General features: G+C 37.7%; 2 protein-coding genes across 2 annotated transcripts in view; one reads left to right on the top strand and one right to left on the bottom strand.

Annotated features, from left to right (window-relative positions):
* The window catches only part of LOC125668031 (cadherin-23-like), a 90,486-nt gene that overhangs the window by 68,618 nt on the left and 5,357 nt on the right, over window positions 1-16,511 (top strand). The window contains exons 29-36 of the mRNA XM_056163829.1: window positions 256-510; window positions 3,027-3,115; window positions 4,094-4,180; window positions 5,242-5,310; window positions 5,401-5,479; window positions 7,002-7,132; window positions 14,684-14,724; window positions 14,817-14,874. Coding sequence (XP_056019804.1) covers window positions 256-510; window positions 3,027-3,115; window positions 4,094-4,180; window positions 5,242-5,310; window positions 5,401-5,479; window positions 7,002-7,132; window positions 14,684-14,724; window positions 14,817-14,874 — 809 coding nt within the window. The remainder of the gene's footprint in view (window positions 1-255; window positions 511-3,026; window positions 3,116-4,093; window positions 4,181-5,241; window positions 5,311-5,400; window positions 5,480-7,001; window positions 7,133-14,683; window positions 14,725-14,816; window positions 14,875-16,511) is intronic.
* On the bottom strand, window positions 7,752-13,835 carry LOC125668030 (uncharacterized). Its single transcript, XM_048901766.2, has 2 exons — window positions 13,164-13,835; window positions 7,752-12,272 (listed from the first exon to the last, which is right to left on the bottom strand). The coding sequence occupies exons 1-2, from the start codon at window positions 13,602-13,604 to the stop codon at window positions 11,616-11,618; spliced, it is 1,098 nt and encodes a 365-aa protein (XP_048757723.2). The 5' UTR covers window positions 13,605-13,835; the 3' UTR covers window positions 7,752-11,615.

Here is a 16,511-nt window from a genome sequence, read left to right as displayed (position 1 = left end):
AAAACTAGAGGTTGGTCACAATAGGTGAGCAATGTGGCTCCTGCATCACTTGTTAGAGGGAATTTTGCACGTTTTACATCGTACAAATGTAATATATATTACATATTAGCAATTCTGATGAATTCATCTAGATACAAGTTGCAAGTAATATAGATAATAAAAGTTAACATAAATATATGACAAAAATCATTTAAATTACATTGATGATAATAGAACAGAATTATTTGATAAATGTCATACCATTAATATCAACAGAAAGTGGTTACAGACAAAGATGTTCTTCCCAAAAACCAGATTCACCACTTCTACGCTACATCTCTCTCTTACACCGGAACATTGAAAGATGAAGTTGAAAATAAAAATATAAAGACAAACTGTGGCAAAGCATTTTGTGTTCACCCAAATGGTTCAGTGGTGACGAATTTCGTTATCTCCGAGACAATGAAAGGCCTAGCACAGCTTGGACTTCTTGTTAATGATTCTGCGGGCAATTCCACCGCCTCCATGAAGGTAATCAATACATATCATGCGTAATCTGATATTGCACATTTTTCACAAAATATTCCTTGGTAAACATAATCATTATGTACCCCTCTAACCATGGATAAAATTTGGTTTGTGAAATTACTATTTTGCCCTTAATTCACACATTATGTTTCGTGTATGTGACATAATTATGTTCTCCTCTCTATATATTATTGTTTTGTTGATATTGATAATCATAAATACCAGATTATTATTGTTGTTATCATGGTCATCATTAAAATCATCAAAGATCAGTTTTTGACAAAGTTGCGAATATCAACATAAGTTAACGATAGAAATAAGCGATAAATGACGAACAAATGTGCAACCTTAATGATAAAAGTGAGGCCCAAGATTAATTTTTTCCTGTTATATCGTCATTTCAGTACTCGAAGATGTTTAATAATACGTAAAACATTTCCAGTGTCTTTGTTTCATCAATAAATTTTTGTCGAAAAAAAGTTGACAACATAGTGATATTTTTCAAACACAATACATTTATGTATTGGATCTCTTTTGTGTATGTATCTTTAATATTTAACTCTCTCTGATAATGAAAGGCGAGAAAACGAACAACGAATAATCTCATAACTCCTATAAGAAATACAAAATAGATAATTGGGCAAACACGGATACCTGGATATATCCGAAGTGAGATCAGGTGCCTGGGAGGAGTAAGCACCCCCTGTCGACCGGTGACACTCTCCGTGAGCCCTATATCTTGATAAGGTAGCAGGGGACAGTTTCGCACTATAGGCCCGGTCAACTTTTTCAAAAAATGGAATTACCCTGTATTTGAAGTGATATTACATGTGTAAAAATGTATACAATAATTTTAGGATGCATGTCAAATGTAGCTGAGTGCTTAGTAAAAATGTTGATATACAACATGTAGGTGTCACCATGATTCCTAGCATATAGATGGGTGCAAATACGAAACTAAGACACGTGGTCAGTTGCTGAAGAAATTCCGGTGAAAACATGCAGGGTCTAGCAAAAGGTCTGTAGCTGTGAGGGAAGGTGGATTGCCCCATATGAGAGGTAGATTTTTGAGAAGGGCAGATAGGGTTCTTGATTGTGCACAGTGTCTAAATCCCCATGTTTGGTACTGTGATGGTGTGGGGGTGGTGCGGATTAGCCCAAATGAGGGAAAATCAAAGCAAAAAAGGGGAACCTGCTCAGAGCATGTTTTGTGCACCAGCACCAGTATTTATAGATTACATGTAATTTAGGGTCATAATTTATTAACTACACTAATATGAAATACAAGTATTGACATAAAATGGAAATATGATTTTTCATTAGTCTGTCATAATCTGACTTTGGTGTATACCCCCTATCCACATGTTTCAAAACCAAAGAAACTGTCCCCTGCCACCTAAGGTAAACGAAGTTATCGGTATTCTGATAGGTTGTATTCGCAAACGTTTACCTGATCAAGATATAAGGCTCAAGACGGGTGTGACCGGTAGGCAGGGGATGCTTACTTTTCCTAGGTACCTGATCCCACCCCTGGTATATCCAGGGGTCCGTGTTTGCCCAACTGTCTAGTTTGTATTGCTTATAGGCTTGGTGAGATTCACCACTGTTCGTTATCTTCACCTTTCATTGATATAACGACCACAGAGACGATTGAAACCCGTTTACCATTAACTTGTTTCTCCGTAGCCTGTCTCGATTTGAAAGCGGATCATTCGCAGATCATGCTCTTGTGTATCGAATCAGTTGAGAGATATGAACAGATTATGCAGGTGATAATGGAATGTTGCTACCTAGATATGGGGAGTTGACGATGGAGAAGCTGAAATCATCCCGTTTATCATAAAATTAAGTTGTTAGTTTGCCGTTAATATATATTTCCGATATATCAGAAGTGAATGACTATGTGGTGTTTGTTTTTATTTCACGGCCACAGGGTTATACTAAATCGACATAAGAATGAAAACCATTATTGGTAATAGATAAAACGTTATCGATAAATCTCAATGTTGCATTGAAGGCCACAGGAAGATATTTTTCTTCTCGCGTAGAAGGTTTCAATAAAGTCTACATGATAATAATATAAAATAGCCAGCTAAGAAAGAAGCACAATTCGTGACCATGGGAATTCCAACAGGCTGTTGGAAGACCTGATTACGAAAGACTACGAAGATATTGTCAATGAGGAACTCTAGCAATTTATTTTTAATTTCAACTCTGAAGAGTACTTATATATATATATGTTCTATGAATATTTCTTATATATGCATTATTGCTCCTCTGAGGACCGAAATTGGATTAATTACTTCGTATCGTGTTACCCTCTCTAGGAAAACAATTTCTTAATATGATTGTTTTAGTACACATTCTCCACATATTATTACATGTATCCTCTTGCCATAGATTAATATATGGTATATTTATCATATGTTACACATAATTCCTTCATGTGTTCCCTCTATATACAGCTATTTTACACGAGCCTTATAAACACCCACAACCTACACGTGTTTTTATTTCAGATATATGTGATAAGTGATTCACAAATTGTCGCTATGCATGTTATCAAGACGATACCGCAAGTGGATGAAATCAAATTCAAAGTACTGCAGTAAGCTGACATTAATTCACACTAATTAATGATACCGTATATCAGACTCTCAACGTGTCGTGATATATCCAAAAATCATAGCCTAAAATTTTGTATGGAATTCATGCAAACTAATTTGCGAAAAAGGCATGGGTCGCACAAGTTATTCAAATACCGTTAGTTCTCCAGGAATGACTATGAAACATTTCTTTTTCGAAACAAAATATAAAGCAATATTGAACAGCCAGTTTTTGTTGTCGTAAAATCAAAGACCATGAAACATAGTTAATTGCCATCTTTTGCACGATTGCTTCGGTGATTTTGATTTCACATTCGATAGATATGAATCGAGCTTTCTTAGGTCCATTGATAATGATAATGTATTCATACACATGAGAAACCGCCTAACTTCCCCTCGGTCGCATTTGTGGTTTCATCACAATAAAATAGTACAATAACCCCCCCCCCCCCCCGAGAAAACGTTCGCGGCAGCATTACGGTTTGGACACTCGCTTAGTAACCTAGGGGCCTAGGTGCGATTCTCAATCCCGGAGCCACATCAAATTGACACAGGTAGTAACTGTTCGACACTAGACGTGTAAGCCACGTGTCTTCAAAACGGGGTTCCGTGTCACGGTAGGCATGGGTAAACGTACGATCGTTGCTCAGGCCCTCATCGATGAATATAGGTATACTTCCCTTACAGCTGGTATAGTCGCTACACGAAAGAAAAATTAACAAATGGCACGTGAAACAATATTCCAACGAACGATGTTTCCCACGTCTTTAAAGCAAAGTAAGAATATCTCTTTGCTAATGCTAAATTTATGCGGAATCCAGCGATTTGGAAGTGGTTGCTAAGAAAGCGAAATATTGATACACAAGTACGCCTCTTGATATACGGTATCATTTAGAAAATTGTATATGCGCATAGTGTTTCGTGGAAATATCAGCCATTCTATTTCTTTTATATCATTGGTATATTTTATAACAATATAGGTTGTACTCGGATATAATTGGTTATGATTGTGTTTATGATGAAATGGACCCCTACCAAATGGAGAATGGAGACCCAGATCCGTTTACGTGAGTGTCATATGAAGACTGCATTTGTGATATGATATAAAACATGCAATGCCAAGACATGATCAGCTATTTGCAAGATACACATATAATTATGTTTTTGATTAGTTTTATTCATTCATCAAATTGTGAGCATCTAATCGATATATGAATGAATATTGTTCTTTTTAATACATAAAACGTCGTCGAAATATCTAACAGTCGAATTGAAGGGCACACCAAGATATGTTTTTCTTCTCATGTAGAAGTTTTTGAATAAATTCTGCTTCATAGGGATATACAAACAGGTCAGCTAACAAAGGAGTATAATTTATGCCCAAGGAAATTCCAACATACTGTTGGAAGACCTGATCACTAAAGATTACGGCGATATTGTCAATGAGGAAATCCAGCATATTTTTTATTTCAACTCCAGAGTATTTGTTCGTGAAATCAGAGTGGTGATTAATACAGTAATTTTTGGATGAGTGATTACTAGAATGCTTGTTTTCCAATTTTGTTGAAGAAGCATCTGTCTATGATGTAAGCAAGTCTAGTCTTTAATTAATCGTGAGGAATGGTCGTGTAAAGTGTTGAAAAGTCATACGTTTTGATGTTGTTGATTTGAGAAAAGTTTTGCGATTTCAATTTTTAAAAATTTCTTTAGATGAAAGGTGAAGATAACGAACAAGTGATCAGTCTCATAACTCCTAAAAGCAATACAAAATAGATAGTTGGGCAAACATGGACTCCTGGACACACCAGATGTGTTTAGAATCCCCATTTGATTTACACAACTTCGACCATATGTAGTCGCACAGTACGTTGAAAGTTTCTCATTCACAGCTGTTAATATTGTCGTCTTGGTAGATCATTTACTGAATCCAGTAATGTATCTTTGTAAGGGTTTTTATGAAGGTTAGGAATCCAGTATAGGTACGGTAATTCATTTTCATACGACCCATTGACTGGGATATTACATGTGTATTAAACTGAAGCATGATTTTGAAGAATTCCATATTTTGAAATGGCAGTTGGGATATAGAATCTTAGTTATACATACATTTTCCACGGTGTATTTGTAGAACTTTGTTGAAATTCCATGTAGTTAACAGAGCAACAGAGCAAATTTTGGAGGCAAAAGATGTATTAAAGTGAGTCAAACCAGGCTTTCTGTTTTGCATTTCAACAATTTGAAATACTGCTTGCATACTTTCAAGTTTTTATTTATATTTATTTTGTAGAACCATCGACAGTGTATCTGGAGGAAAAGGCGATACGTTAAAGAACATCGCAGATCTGTATTCTATAAAGTCAATAAATGTAAGTTTCAATTAGTAATAAAAGCCCCATTGTACATGTATATGTAAAACTTATACGGTACCAATTTTGATGCACCAGATCCGCATTTCGACAAATAATGTCTCTTCAGTGATGCTCAACCTAAATGTTTGAAATCCGAAATAACTATGAAGTTTTAGAGTTAAAAATATAACCAAAAACAGCGTGCCAAAAAAGTGGAGCCAAATTCGTCGAAGGATAAGAGCTATGCATGAGGGAGATAATCCTTAATTTTGAAACGAATTTCTAAATTTTATAACAGCAATTAAATATACATCCGTATTTTCAAGCTAGTAACGAAGTACTTAGCTACTGGGCTGTAGAGACCCTCGGGGACTAACAGTCCACCAGCAGAGGCCTCGACCCAGGGGTCATAATGTAAAACTTATACGGTACCAATTTTGATGCACCAGATGCGCATTTCGACAAATAATGTCTCTTCAGTGATGCTCAACCCAAATGTTTGAAATCCGAAATAACTATAAAGTTTTAGAGCTAAATATAGCCAAAAACAGCGTGCCAAAAAGGTGGAGCCAAATTCGTCGAAGGATAAGAGCTTTGCATGATGGAGATAATCCTTAATTTTTAAACGAATTTCTAAATTTTATAACAGCAATTAAATATACAACCGTATTATCAAGCTAGTAACGAAGTACTTAGCTACTGGGCTGTAGAGACCTTCGGGGACTAACAGTCCACCAGCAGAGGCCTCGACCCAGGGGTCATAATGTAAAACTTATACGGTACCAATTTTGATGCACCAGATGCGCATTTCGACAAATAATGTCTCTTCAGTGATGCTCAACCCAAATGTTTGAAATCCGAAATAACTATGAAGTTTTAGAGCTAAATATAGCCAAAAACAGCGTGCCAAAAAAGTGGAGCCAAATTTGTCCAAGGATAAGAGCTATGAAGATTATAATATAGAGCTGTTGAAACAAAAAATAGCCCGATGAGATTAACATGATGGGTTGGTTTTTATAGATAAAAAATGGGTAAATGAAACATCAAACCTTTGAATTTGAAATTACACCCAGATCCAGAAAAGGGCTATTTCCACATTTGACTTTTCCGTTCGATAAAGGAGAATTGAAGAACCTCAAATGACTAGTTTGATTTAAAATGATCAATCAAATAGAGGTACATGTAGTAGGGGTAAACATATCCTTCAGATCAGCCACTGAACATTGTGCCTGTATCAATCAAATGTTTGTTTTTCAGTCAAGAATAAGATCGCGATACCTCTCAACCTAACACAGAACTATCACCCTTCCCAGATATATATTCCAATTTGTGTGAAACAAAACTGATAGTATAGCTATCAATTGTCTACTTTTGAACTTTAGTACATATTAACAAGACCTTCATTAAAATTGAAAATTGAACTCTTCATGAATTCGTAAATTGTCTATTACTGCAGTATTTCCCGCACTTGAATGGGTCGCAAGTAGTATACTGACAATAAACAGAGTTTTTGTTATCGTTTTTATTTTGTTTTATACAGCTGATGCAATCAGGGCCAGCAGATCAATCGAGTCTAAAGAATAAGGAGACGTACATTCTGATCGCCGTTATTGCTCTGCTATCACTCATCCTGTGTATCATTATTTATTTCTATATCAAGAGTACCAAGAGGTAGGTATTTTGAGAGAGAGAAATCAATCGGGAAACAATCGGATTAATTGGTGTTTTGCTGTCTATATATCTTCATATTCATGTGAGTGCATCATAGTAGTAAAGTCATAACGAGGAGCACAATTCGAAACAACCATAATTATAAGATGAATAACCTACCGTGCAAAATTAAATTTCTGATATGCACCAATATTCGTTTTAAACAAATCTGCATACTACAAGATAGCATTGTCGCGCGTCAGATAAACAAAGGACGCTTTAGTTACACGCTGACTTGTCTTGCTTACAGAAAATTTATATGAATTCTAGTTTTCTCACATTTTCAAATATTTTGATATTGGCTATCATAGAATGGTAGATTTTACATAGCCTCTCATACATTCCGCACTGTGTTAGACAAGCATTTCCTTTCCAACATTCTTACCAAAATGCAGAAGTTCCTTTGAATCAATATATTAGGATTGATTGTCTGTGAAACACCTCTATCAACAAAAGACAATGTTTGAGCTATAGTAGGTATGGATGTACACAAATTGTAATAATTAATCTATAACCCAGCGCTCTTAGCAATCAACAAAAACCGTCCACCAGCAATTGAGATATTTTTTACAGTATTTGCGAATATTAATTAATCCAAGATGCAGACAAGATTAACAAAATTGAATTAAACCCAGATTTATTATACATAATGCAGTCAACATTTTAGCAGATTTATTAGACAATATACAATTTAGTGGCAGGTGTTGGCACAATCCATTTAACATGAAAATACTATCCCTGCGGTCAACCCGGGGAATCACTAAGCACCCAGGGATTACCTCCCTTTAACACTGGCACAAAGCGCCCCCACAGGTAACTGTGGTGGGAACAGACCTCTTGGTACCACCTTACAAGAGTGAATGCCACGTCCGATGATAATTTCAGTTCTGACTCAGGCCCTAACTCTATCCTGTCTCCCCTGGTACACACCTTGGTCATTGTTAAGACCCCCAGGGGTAAACCCCAAAGACTTGCCCTTGGTACAGCAAGGGTCAAGCCGGTCCCACAGGTACCACTGAGGTGGCCCCAAATCCTCCTCAGTACTGAGAATAGATTCTCCAGAGTTTTGAGCCAGACATGAGAGAAATTTTCATTTGTGGTAATCCCCGAATTCCGCCAAATGTGCTTGTCTATACGAGCACACCTGCCACAGAGCGTTATGTGAAATTAGGATATCTAGAAGAAGTATAAAAATTAAGCTGCCTAAGAGATTGACGGGCTCACATGAGGATGGGGGGGGGGTGTTTAACTTACTTTGGGATTTCAAGATCATCAGGGTAAACTTTAATGTGGTGTTTGGACAACAGGAAGGTTTCCAGTCCCCCTTGTAAGGTATTGAGGAATGCAGAGTTACCCAAATCATTAAGATGAGTTCCGTCGAACCTGAAGAGCTGCTTGTCCGCAAATGTAATGGAAGGGTAACGAATCACAAACCCTCCCTCTTGTTTGATAAACTGTTTAACCTTACGATTGATATTCTTCCGAGCTGCCTCGACTTTAGATTCGTCACTGGCATTGTGCCAATAAAGACGTGGTAACATATCTGACCATATAATAGACAAGTTGGGGGCTAAAAGTTTGCATCGCAAGAATGAGCATTTGATGGAGTGGAATAGCTCCAATGAAGTGGCCAACCCAAGGTCATTGGAACCGAGGTGAACAACTAAGTAATGAGGAGGGGGGTTGGTTTTTAGTTTACTTTCGAACAAGGGGTCGAAGTCTTGCCATTTCATTCCCCTGGTGCCGAACCATTCTATGGACAGGTTGTTGAGTTGCAGGTTCAAGTGTTTTCCTCCAGGACGTTTAAAGGCACTGTGTGCAGCCCAGTACACAATGGAAGAGCCAATCACCCATATGGTTTTCTTTACACCTAGAAAACTTGAGGTACGTTAGTACTGTGAGTGAACCAGTGAAAAATCAGCAGTTAATGTTCGGGAAATCTAATGTAAGTGGCATAAGCACTGGATTTCCACCTACCCCAATGTTTGATTGTCTGATCTGAAATGCCCCTCATGGCAGCCTCAGTGGCAGCCCCAATCCGAAAAGAATGTGATTTGAAACATGCAGTGCTAATTTCACAAAAACTCAGCGCTTTAGCCACCAATGCAGCAAACTGATAACGCGTGAGGGGATTACCGTCAAAATGTATTAGGAATGGACTATTTAGTGGTAATGCGGGGTTCCTTATTGCTAAGTATTTGCTAATAGCCGCCACCGGGCAAGCCACATCACCTGTCTTTGAAAGAAATAAAGTACATGGTTTGCCCAGCTGGTCGGTTTTGGATTGCCGGATTGTGAGCTTAACTTTGGGCTGGCCATTTAGTGTGACTAATTCGATATCCCTACGCTGCAAAGTACTTGGGCTAGTACTCTTAAGCGATTGCATGGTTAATTCACCTACTCGCATGAATCCAAAAAATGCTAGACTAAAGGCCGCCTGAAATAGGAGCGTTTCATAACTAGATGAACAGACGTTGACTAGTGCCGTGATGATCTTAAGGAGAATTTTGTACGTGATTGGAGCTCGAATATCCCGCTTCCCTGCCAGTCGGTTTGCTCCTTCCAAAATCTTAGCGACCATAAAAGATTTAGTATTGTCCGCCATGCCCTGTATTTTAAAAATGTGTGATAAGCCTGATATGTAAGTTCTCAAACTAGATGGGGATCGGCCTTTGAGAGACAAGTATGCCAAGAATTGCACAATATGTTCTAAAGGGGCTGGCCAAATTACTGGTAGTTGAAGGTGATACCTGAACTGATTGAAGATTTCGTAAGCTGTATTATAGGTCTGCCTGGTTTTGGGAGCTACCGATGCCTGGAGTAATCTGTTGGCCTCCTGGCTTAAACTTGCCAAATTTCTGGGGGAAGCGGGGTAGGCATCGGATCTGCCTGCGGCGCTAAAGTCCGAAAACGTGACCACTGGCAACGAGAAATTGAATCCGCTATAGCATTTGATTTAGTATGTATGTATTCAGCTCTAAAGTTGATATTGAAAGTCATAGTTTTAAGAACGAATCGCCTTACCAGAACCATGACATCTTGGGATTTGGACGTTTGTTTGTTTATAATGTGAACTACTGCTTGATTGTCAATATGAAATAATATCCGTTTGTTGGCCAGTAATGGCCCCCAAACTGTTAGGGCCGCGACGACAGGAAACATCTCCAAGAAAGTTAAGTCCTGAAACCTACCTAGCGTATCCCACTGTTTTGGCCATCTGCCAAAGGCCCATCTACCTTCGAAATATATACCAAAACCGCCAGACTCACCACCCGCACTGTCTGTATAGAAATTAATGGTTTCGTTAGCGCACCATAGCCTATGGGGAAATAATGTAATACCGTTGTAGTTCTGAAGGAATAGCAACCAAGTTTCTATATCCAACTTCATAGCGGAAGAAACTCTAATTTTAAAGCTAGGTTTCCTAATACCTACAGTGGCGTCTACTAGTCTGCGGATGAAGGCTCGGCCTGGGGCCACTACTTGACAGGCGAAGTTTAGCGACCCGATTAATGATTGGAGTTCCCGGAGTGTGATTTTCTTAGTATCAATGCAGAATTGAATTTTTTGACGTAACTCAACGAGTTTATCCTGTGGTAATCGCATATGCATGGAAATGGTATCAAATTCAATGCCTAAGAAAACTAAGCAAGTAGTTGGCTCCACAGTCTTATCCTGGGATATAGGAACCCCTAAATGTTCACACTGTTGGTGAAATATTTGCAATGTGTATCCGCATGTACCCTGTTGTTTTTTACCTCCAAATAAAAAATCATCCAGATAGTGGATAATGTGATGGTTACCGGATTCCTTAGTTATAAGCCAATGCAAGAAAGAGCTAAATTTGTTAAAAAGTGCACACGAAAGCTTGGAACCAAAGGGTAAGCACTTATCGTAATAATATTTGCCATTAGATTTAATGCCAAGTAAATCGAAGTCGCCTGGGTATATGGGTAGTAAACGGAAGGCACTCTTGAGGTCGGATTTTGCTAACAATGCCCCTTGGCCTAATTTTTGAATCATAAGAACAGCTTCATCTACGTTACTATATTTGACCGTACAAATGTGTGGATCGATATAATCATTGACCGACTCAAACTCAGGGTATGACAGATGGTGAATTAAGCGTTGATCGCCATCTTTTTTGGGGACGAGGCCGACCGGAGAAACTCTGAGTGTAGGAAAAGGAATGGCGTCATAGGGACCAGCCATTCTGCCCAGCTTAACTTCTTTATTTAACTTCTGCTCTACTAACTGGGGTGCTAAGCGTGCAGATTTTAAGTTCTTGGCTTCTCGGTGTAGTCTAGGACCTGCATAGTGCAAGGGGAAGCCATACTTAAAGCCGTGCCTAAGTTGAATTTGATCCGATAAATGGGGATATGACAAAAGTGCGTTACATAATTCGGAGTATTTAATAGGTGTGCATGCCAAGCTATAGAGATTATTACTGGGGACAGTTTGCTTGAGGGTGGGGTCCCCCACAGGCTGAGCACCGGTGTCGAAACCTACAGGGGTTAAAGGAACAGGAGCCCCTGTTGAACGCAAAACAGACGCCTGCGGCCTTAGTTGTATTGTTGGCTGCTGCAGTGGCTTTGGAACCATATCCCCCTCCCTGGGAGTTAGGACCCTGGGTGGCTTGTGGTTTTCGACTGAAGTTGTTACGAAAAGGGGCCTTATTCTCACTGTCAAATATTTGGTTCGACTGAGCAGACTGTGGGGAGGAAATGTGCATAACCCATAATTCGGAGTCTACTACTCCCCATGGTAGGGTGGGGTGCCGCTCTTTTTTGAGTCGGAACTGTTCGTCATACTTGGCCCACCCGGAATGCCCCGATCTATTTGCTGCCAGGCGAATATTGTGCATATATTTGAGTAGTTCCTGGCCTTTGTGTGGAGACTTTTCCAGAAATATGGACATATAAATCATAAACGCCGTTGTCCATGTATGGATGCTATTAATAGTCTTGAGTTGTTGTTTCTCTATGGTAATTTGCCCATTTCTTATTACCAGTTCACCCGTAACATGGGGCTCGGTGCGCAAGTCACGTGCTTGTTTCAATAATAGAGGCAAGTCAATGTATTGACCTGCCCATATTTTTGACTTAACGTAGTTCCACACTCGTGTGACGTCATAGGATTTTGCAAAGTCAATAATTTAATGATAGGAACATAAATTTTGTTGGAATCTTTTCCAATAGTTATTGTAAAAAATCTTGTTAGCCATAAAATATTTCAAACTTCTTAGTTATATTTGAATAGTCAATGATATGTTTCAAAATATTGAATCCAAGGACAATAACTCTGTTTTCATTCAATTATTTATCAAGTCCATAATGCGATAGATTTCCTTTATTTTTGACAAACAGTTTACCAAGGTGATAAGGAATCATTATCTGTGTCTTTTCATGAAATTACATACAATTTTAATCCCGAGTGATTTAAATAGCTCAGCTGTATGGTGCCAGACTTCAGTTTTTGATGGGGGTATACATAATCTGGAAGCTATAGATTTGAAATTATTAAGGAAAGGTATGGATTTTTTCCCATGAATAACTATAACAGATGTAACTCTACTAATATAAACAGAAAAAATGATATGTAAACCATGCTATAAGGAAAATGCGTCCACATTTGTTTGTTTTTAACATTTTGGGGAATAACGCTAATTCAATAATTTTCCACATATTATTCTAAAACTTGATGAACATATTGAAAATGACATGTGTTTTAGTTATTGACATGTTTCCCGATAAATAAATGCAATTCAAAAAACATTTTGTTGTTTTTATATTAAAATAACAACAAATAACTGTTTCCAATGAATTTCATAAAAATCTACATCGGGGTATATGACTTTAGTGGTGTATTTAATGAAAATTAATATGGAAACCCTTAACTGTTTTGCTTTTTTTCATTACTCTGAATGTTAATTTATTGATTCCAAACAAAAAAATGCTACCTAAACCCCAAAAATCCAGGACTAAGGACCTACCTTAATGGCCTGCGGCACATGCATACCTATAGGATCAAAGATGCTTGCATCTGATACAGGCCGACTGACCTGGACCTGTTCGCCAAACGAAAGACCCGTACTAAATTCACAAGATCTACTTTGACCCGATACAGCGAAATTATTATCGGAATGATACAAGCTATCAGTATCTGGGTCGGGCCCAGCAAAATCAATAATGTTACCTGATGCACCCACCACACTCGCTCCCGGCTGTGGGTTGATAACAAAACCTTCCCTCTCGTCAAGGGGCTGCGGTGGCGTGGTTGCACAAGCTGCAGGAATGGGCCTGGGGGGCTGTTTTTCCTTTACCGGTCTCGTAGCTCTTTTACTGGGCCGAGACGACGAATCAGGCATTTTTCTGACTTTCGACTGCTTTGTCGTTCTGGTTGACGTAGTCGCACGTCTCTTTTTTGGAAGCATTTTGTCTGATGGTAGTCGATTGCGATTGTGATGTGACAACAGTTAAAGATGGCCGAATAATGTGATGAATGATCCGGGTCACTAGGCTTGACACGTAATAATTATGCTCGGTCGCTAAAACGTTTGGAATTCAGGAACAAGGTTGCAGGAGTTGTCGCGCCTGCCCATAGATTAAAGGCATTTATCTAAATAATGATAAATGGCAATAAAAGATATTTCGACACTTTCTTTAAAATGTTCCAAAACACTGCATATCTGGATCCCGAACAGTGTATATGAAAAACTATGTCAAGGTTGTCATTGTGGGAAACAAAGATATAATTGGCAATACCCCCAAAGTTATTAACGCTTTATTTATTAGGATTTGTGAGAGTTTTACCCTTTCGTTAGCAAAATGATAATGGATAAGCGATATAAAACTTCCCCATCATCAACTTCTAAATTTATGTAGCAATACTCCATTATGATATGCATATAGTGGTCATATCTCTCAACTGACTCGACACGCAAGGGCTTGTTCTGTGTATGATAAGTTTTTAAATCGAAGCAGTCTACTGAAGAACAAGTTGATGTTACAGGGGTTTCAACTGTCACATTTAAATTTAAAATTTCGCAAATTCTACAGTCGTTATAATGATCTAGTTTACCAATACAACCTATCATTGGGTCAAATGCTGCCTGATGTTTTTCATACCGATCGTTAAGTCGTTTGGTACACATATTTGACTACGAATTACTCCGTTTACCTTATCAAGATATAGAGCTCACGGCGGGTGTGACCGGTCTACAGGGGATGCTTACTACTCCTTGGCACCTGATCCCACCTCTGGTATGTCCAGGGGTCCGTGTTTGGTTAAATTTCTATTTTGTATTTCTTGTAGGAATTTCGAGATTGAACGATGTCGCTTTTCTTCACCTTTCATGAAGATGTTATTCGAGGAGTGGATATTAAAAAAATATCGTTTAATCAAACATTTTGAAATGTTACATTATAGATGATGAATCAAAATAATAGTAAGGTAATTGTTTTAAAAAGGTAGAATTCCAGCAAGACTGAATTGTTTGGATTTCTGTTTTAGATACAAAACAAAACTTAAAGCTGCCAACATACCAACAGCAGGTAAGAATGTATCCAATTATGAAGTATAGATAATCCAGTCTTAGGGTAAATGTACATGAAAATATAGATATTGTTTCATCATTATTCTTCAGATCGAAAAGAAAAGAAACAAAGCTTACATCTACCTGGTAGTAACGTTTATTCATCCACGTAAGTAACATGTCGCTAACCAATAAACAACTTCACCACGAACATGTATACTTCTAATCACTTTAATGGTTTAGCTAGTTTTAGATATTGAGGAATGTGCTAGTTTCTACAGTGTATTTATAGCGTTGACCCTATTTCGACAACCGTACTTTATTTTGTTCCAAGGACTGAAATCATTGTACAATGGTGATGCCAAGCTTTGATCGTAGATCCATTCTGTGCTTTCTTCGTCGAAAACGCTGGAAAACTGTTAATTCCGTAGCAAAAGTTGTTCATTAAAGTTACATATATATATGATAGTTTTAATAAAAGGATTGTTGTGTGTAAAGACAGGGGTGAATGGTATTGATTGACCTACTTACTTTAAAGTTCAAATTGAGTAAGAAACTTCAAATTTATACACATTAACAATATATTTTAAACATGATTTGCCCACAAACTATAATTCTAATGAAGGCACATACATAACACACGTAATTGTATGCATATATTGTATTTTAGCATCCACACTGGACTCTGTAATATCAGAGTTATCATCACATGCATCTAGTGTTTATGTCTCTGAACCGATTCGATACGCAAGATCTTGTTCTCTGTATGATCAGGTTTTAAATCACTGACAAATAAGTTGATGTTACGAGAGTTTCAACAGTCTCCTTGAAATTCAGCATTTTGCAAATTCTACAATCGTTTTAGCGATCTAATTTACCAATACAATCTGTCATTGGATCAAATGCTGTTTGACTTTTTCGCTCTTCTGAGCCGAAGGCTCAAAGAGCTAATGCTATGGCCATTTGTGCGGTGTGCGTAAACTTTTTAGAAAAAGGGATATAACTCAAGAACGCCTTGGCCAATTTTTTTCAAATTTGTTACAGGGTATCATTGGCCCAAGGACTTTCAAACATACTAAACAGAGGGATGTGACCCTTTAACAAGGGGAGATAATCAGGAAAATACAAACAAAAGTAGTGGTTGCTAAAAAATCTTCTTCTCAAGAACCACTGGGCAGATTATCACCAAACTTACACATAAGGATGAGGATATGTTGTAGATTAAAAATTGTTCAAGGCATTACCCTGGGGCAAAGGGCGTGGTCTCAAGGTCACTTCAAAGTTGACCTAAATTTATATTTCCTTAAATCTTTGATATTTTAGTCATTATAAGGACTAGGATCATCAAATTTTGACAGTTGATGCATCTTAGGACCTTGTGTCAAGTTGTCTCAAAAGTAGGTCACGGTGACCTACTTTTTGAATTTTGCAGGTATTTATTTTAAAATTAATTTTGATGCATATCTTGGACACTTTGAAGCATATGATCATCAAAACTTGTCAGTTGGTGGATCATGGGACCTTAAAATGCGTCAACTAAAAAATAGGTCACCGTGACCTACTTTCTGAATTTTATGGCTTATCATTTATAGATATATTTTAAGTTGTTATTTCAAATACCGAGAGGTTTAGAATCATCAAATCTTGTAAGTTGATGCATCTTGAGGCCTTGAAACATATTTATAAAAAAGTAGGTCACAGTGACCTACTTTTTGAATTTTGCAGATATTCAAATTTCACATTTTCAATTTTAGATGCATATTTTGGGCACTGTAAAACCTAGTATCATCAAACTTTGTCAGTTGA

Source organism: Ostrea edulis, chromosome 4 (assembly GCF_947568905.1).
Source record: "Ostrea edulis chromosome 4, xbOstEdul1.1, whole genome shotgun sequence".
Classification (NCBI taxonomy): domain Eukaryota; kingdom Metazoa; phylum Mollusca; class Bivalvia; order Ostreida; family Ostreidae; genus Ostrea; species Ostrea edulis.
Note: the sequence above shows the minus strand (reverse complement) of the source record. Positions and strands in the feature narration are given on the sequence as shown.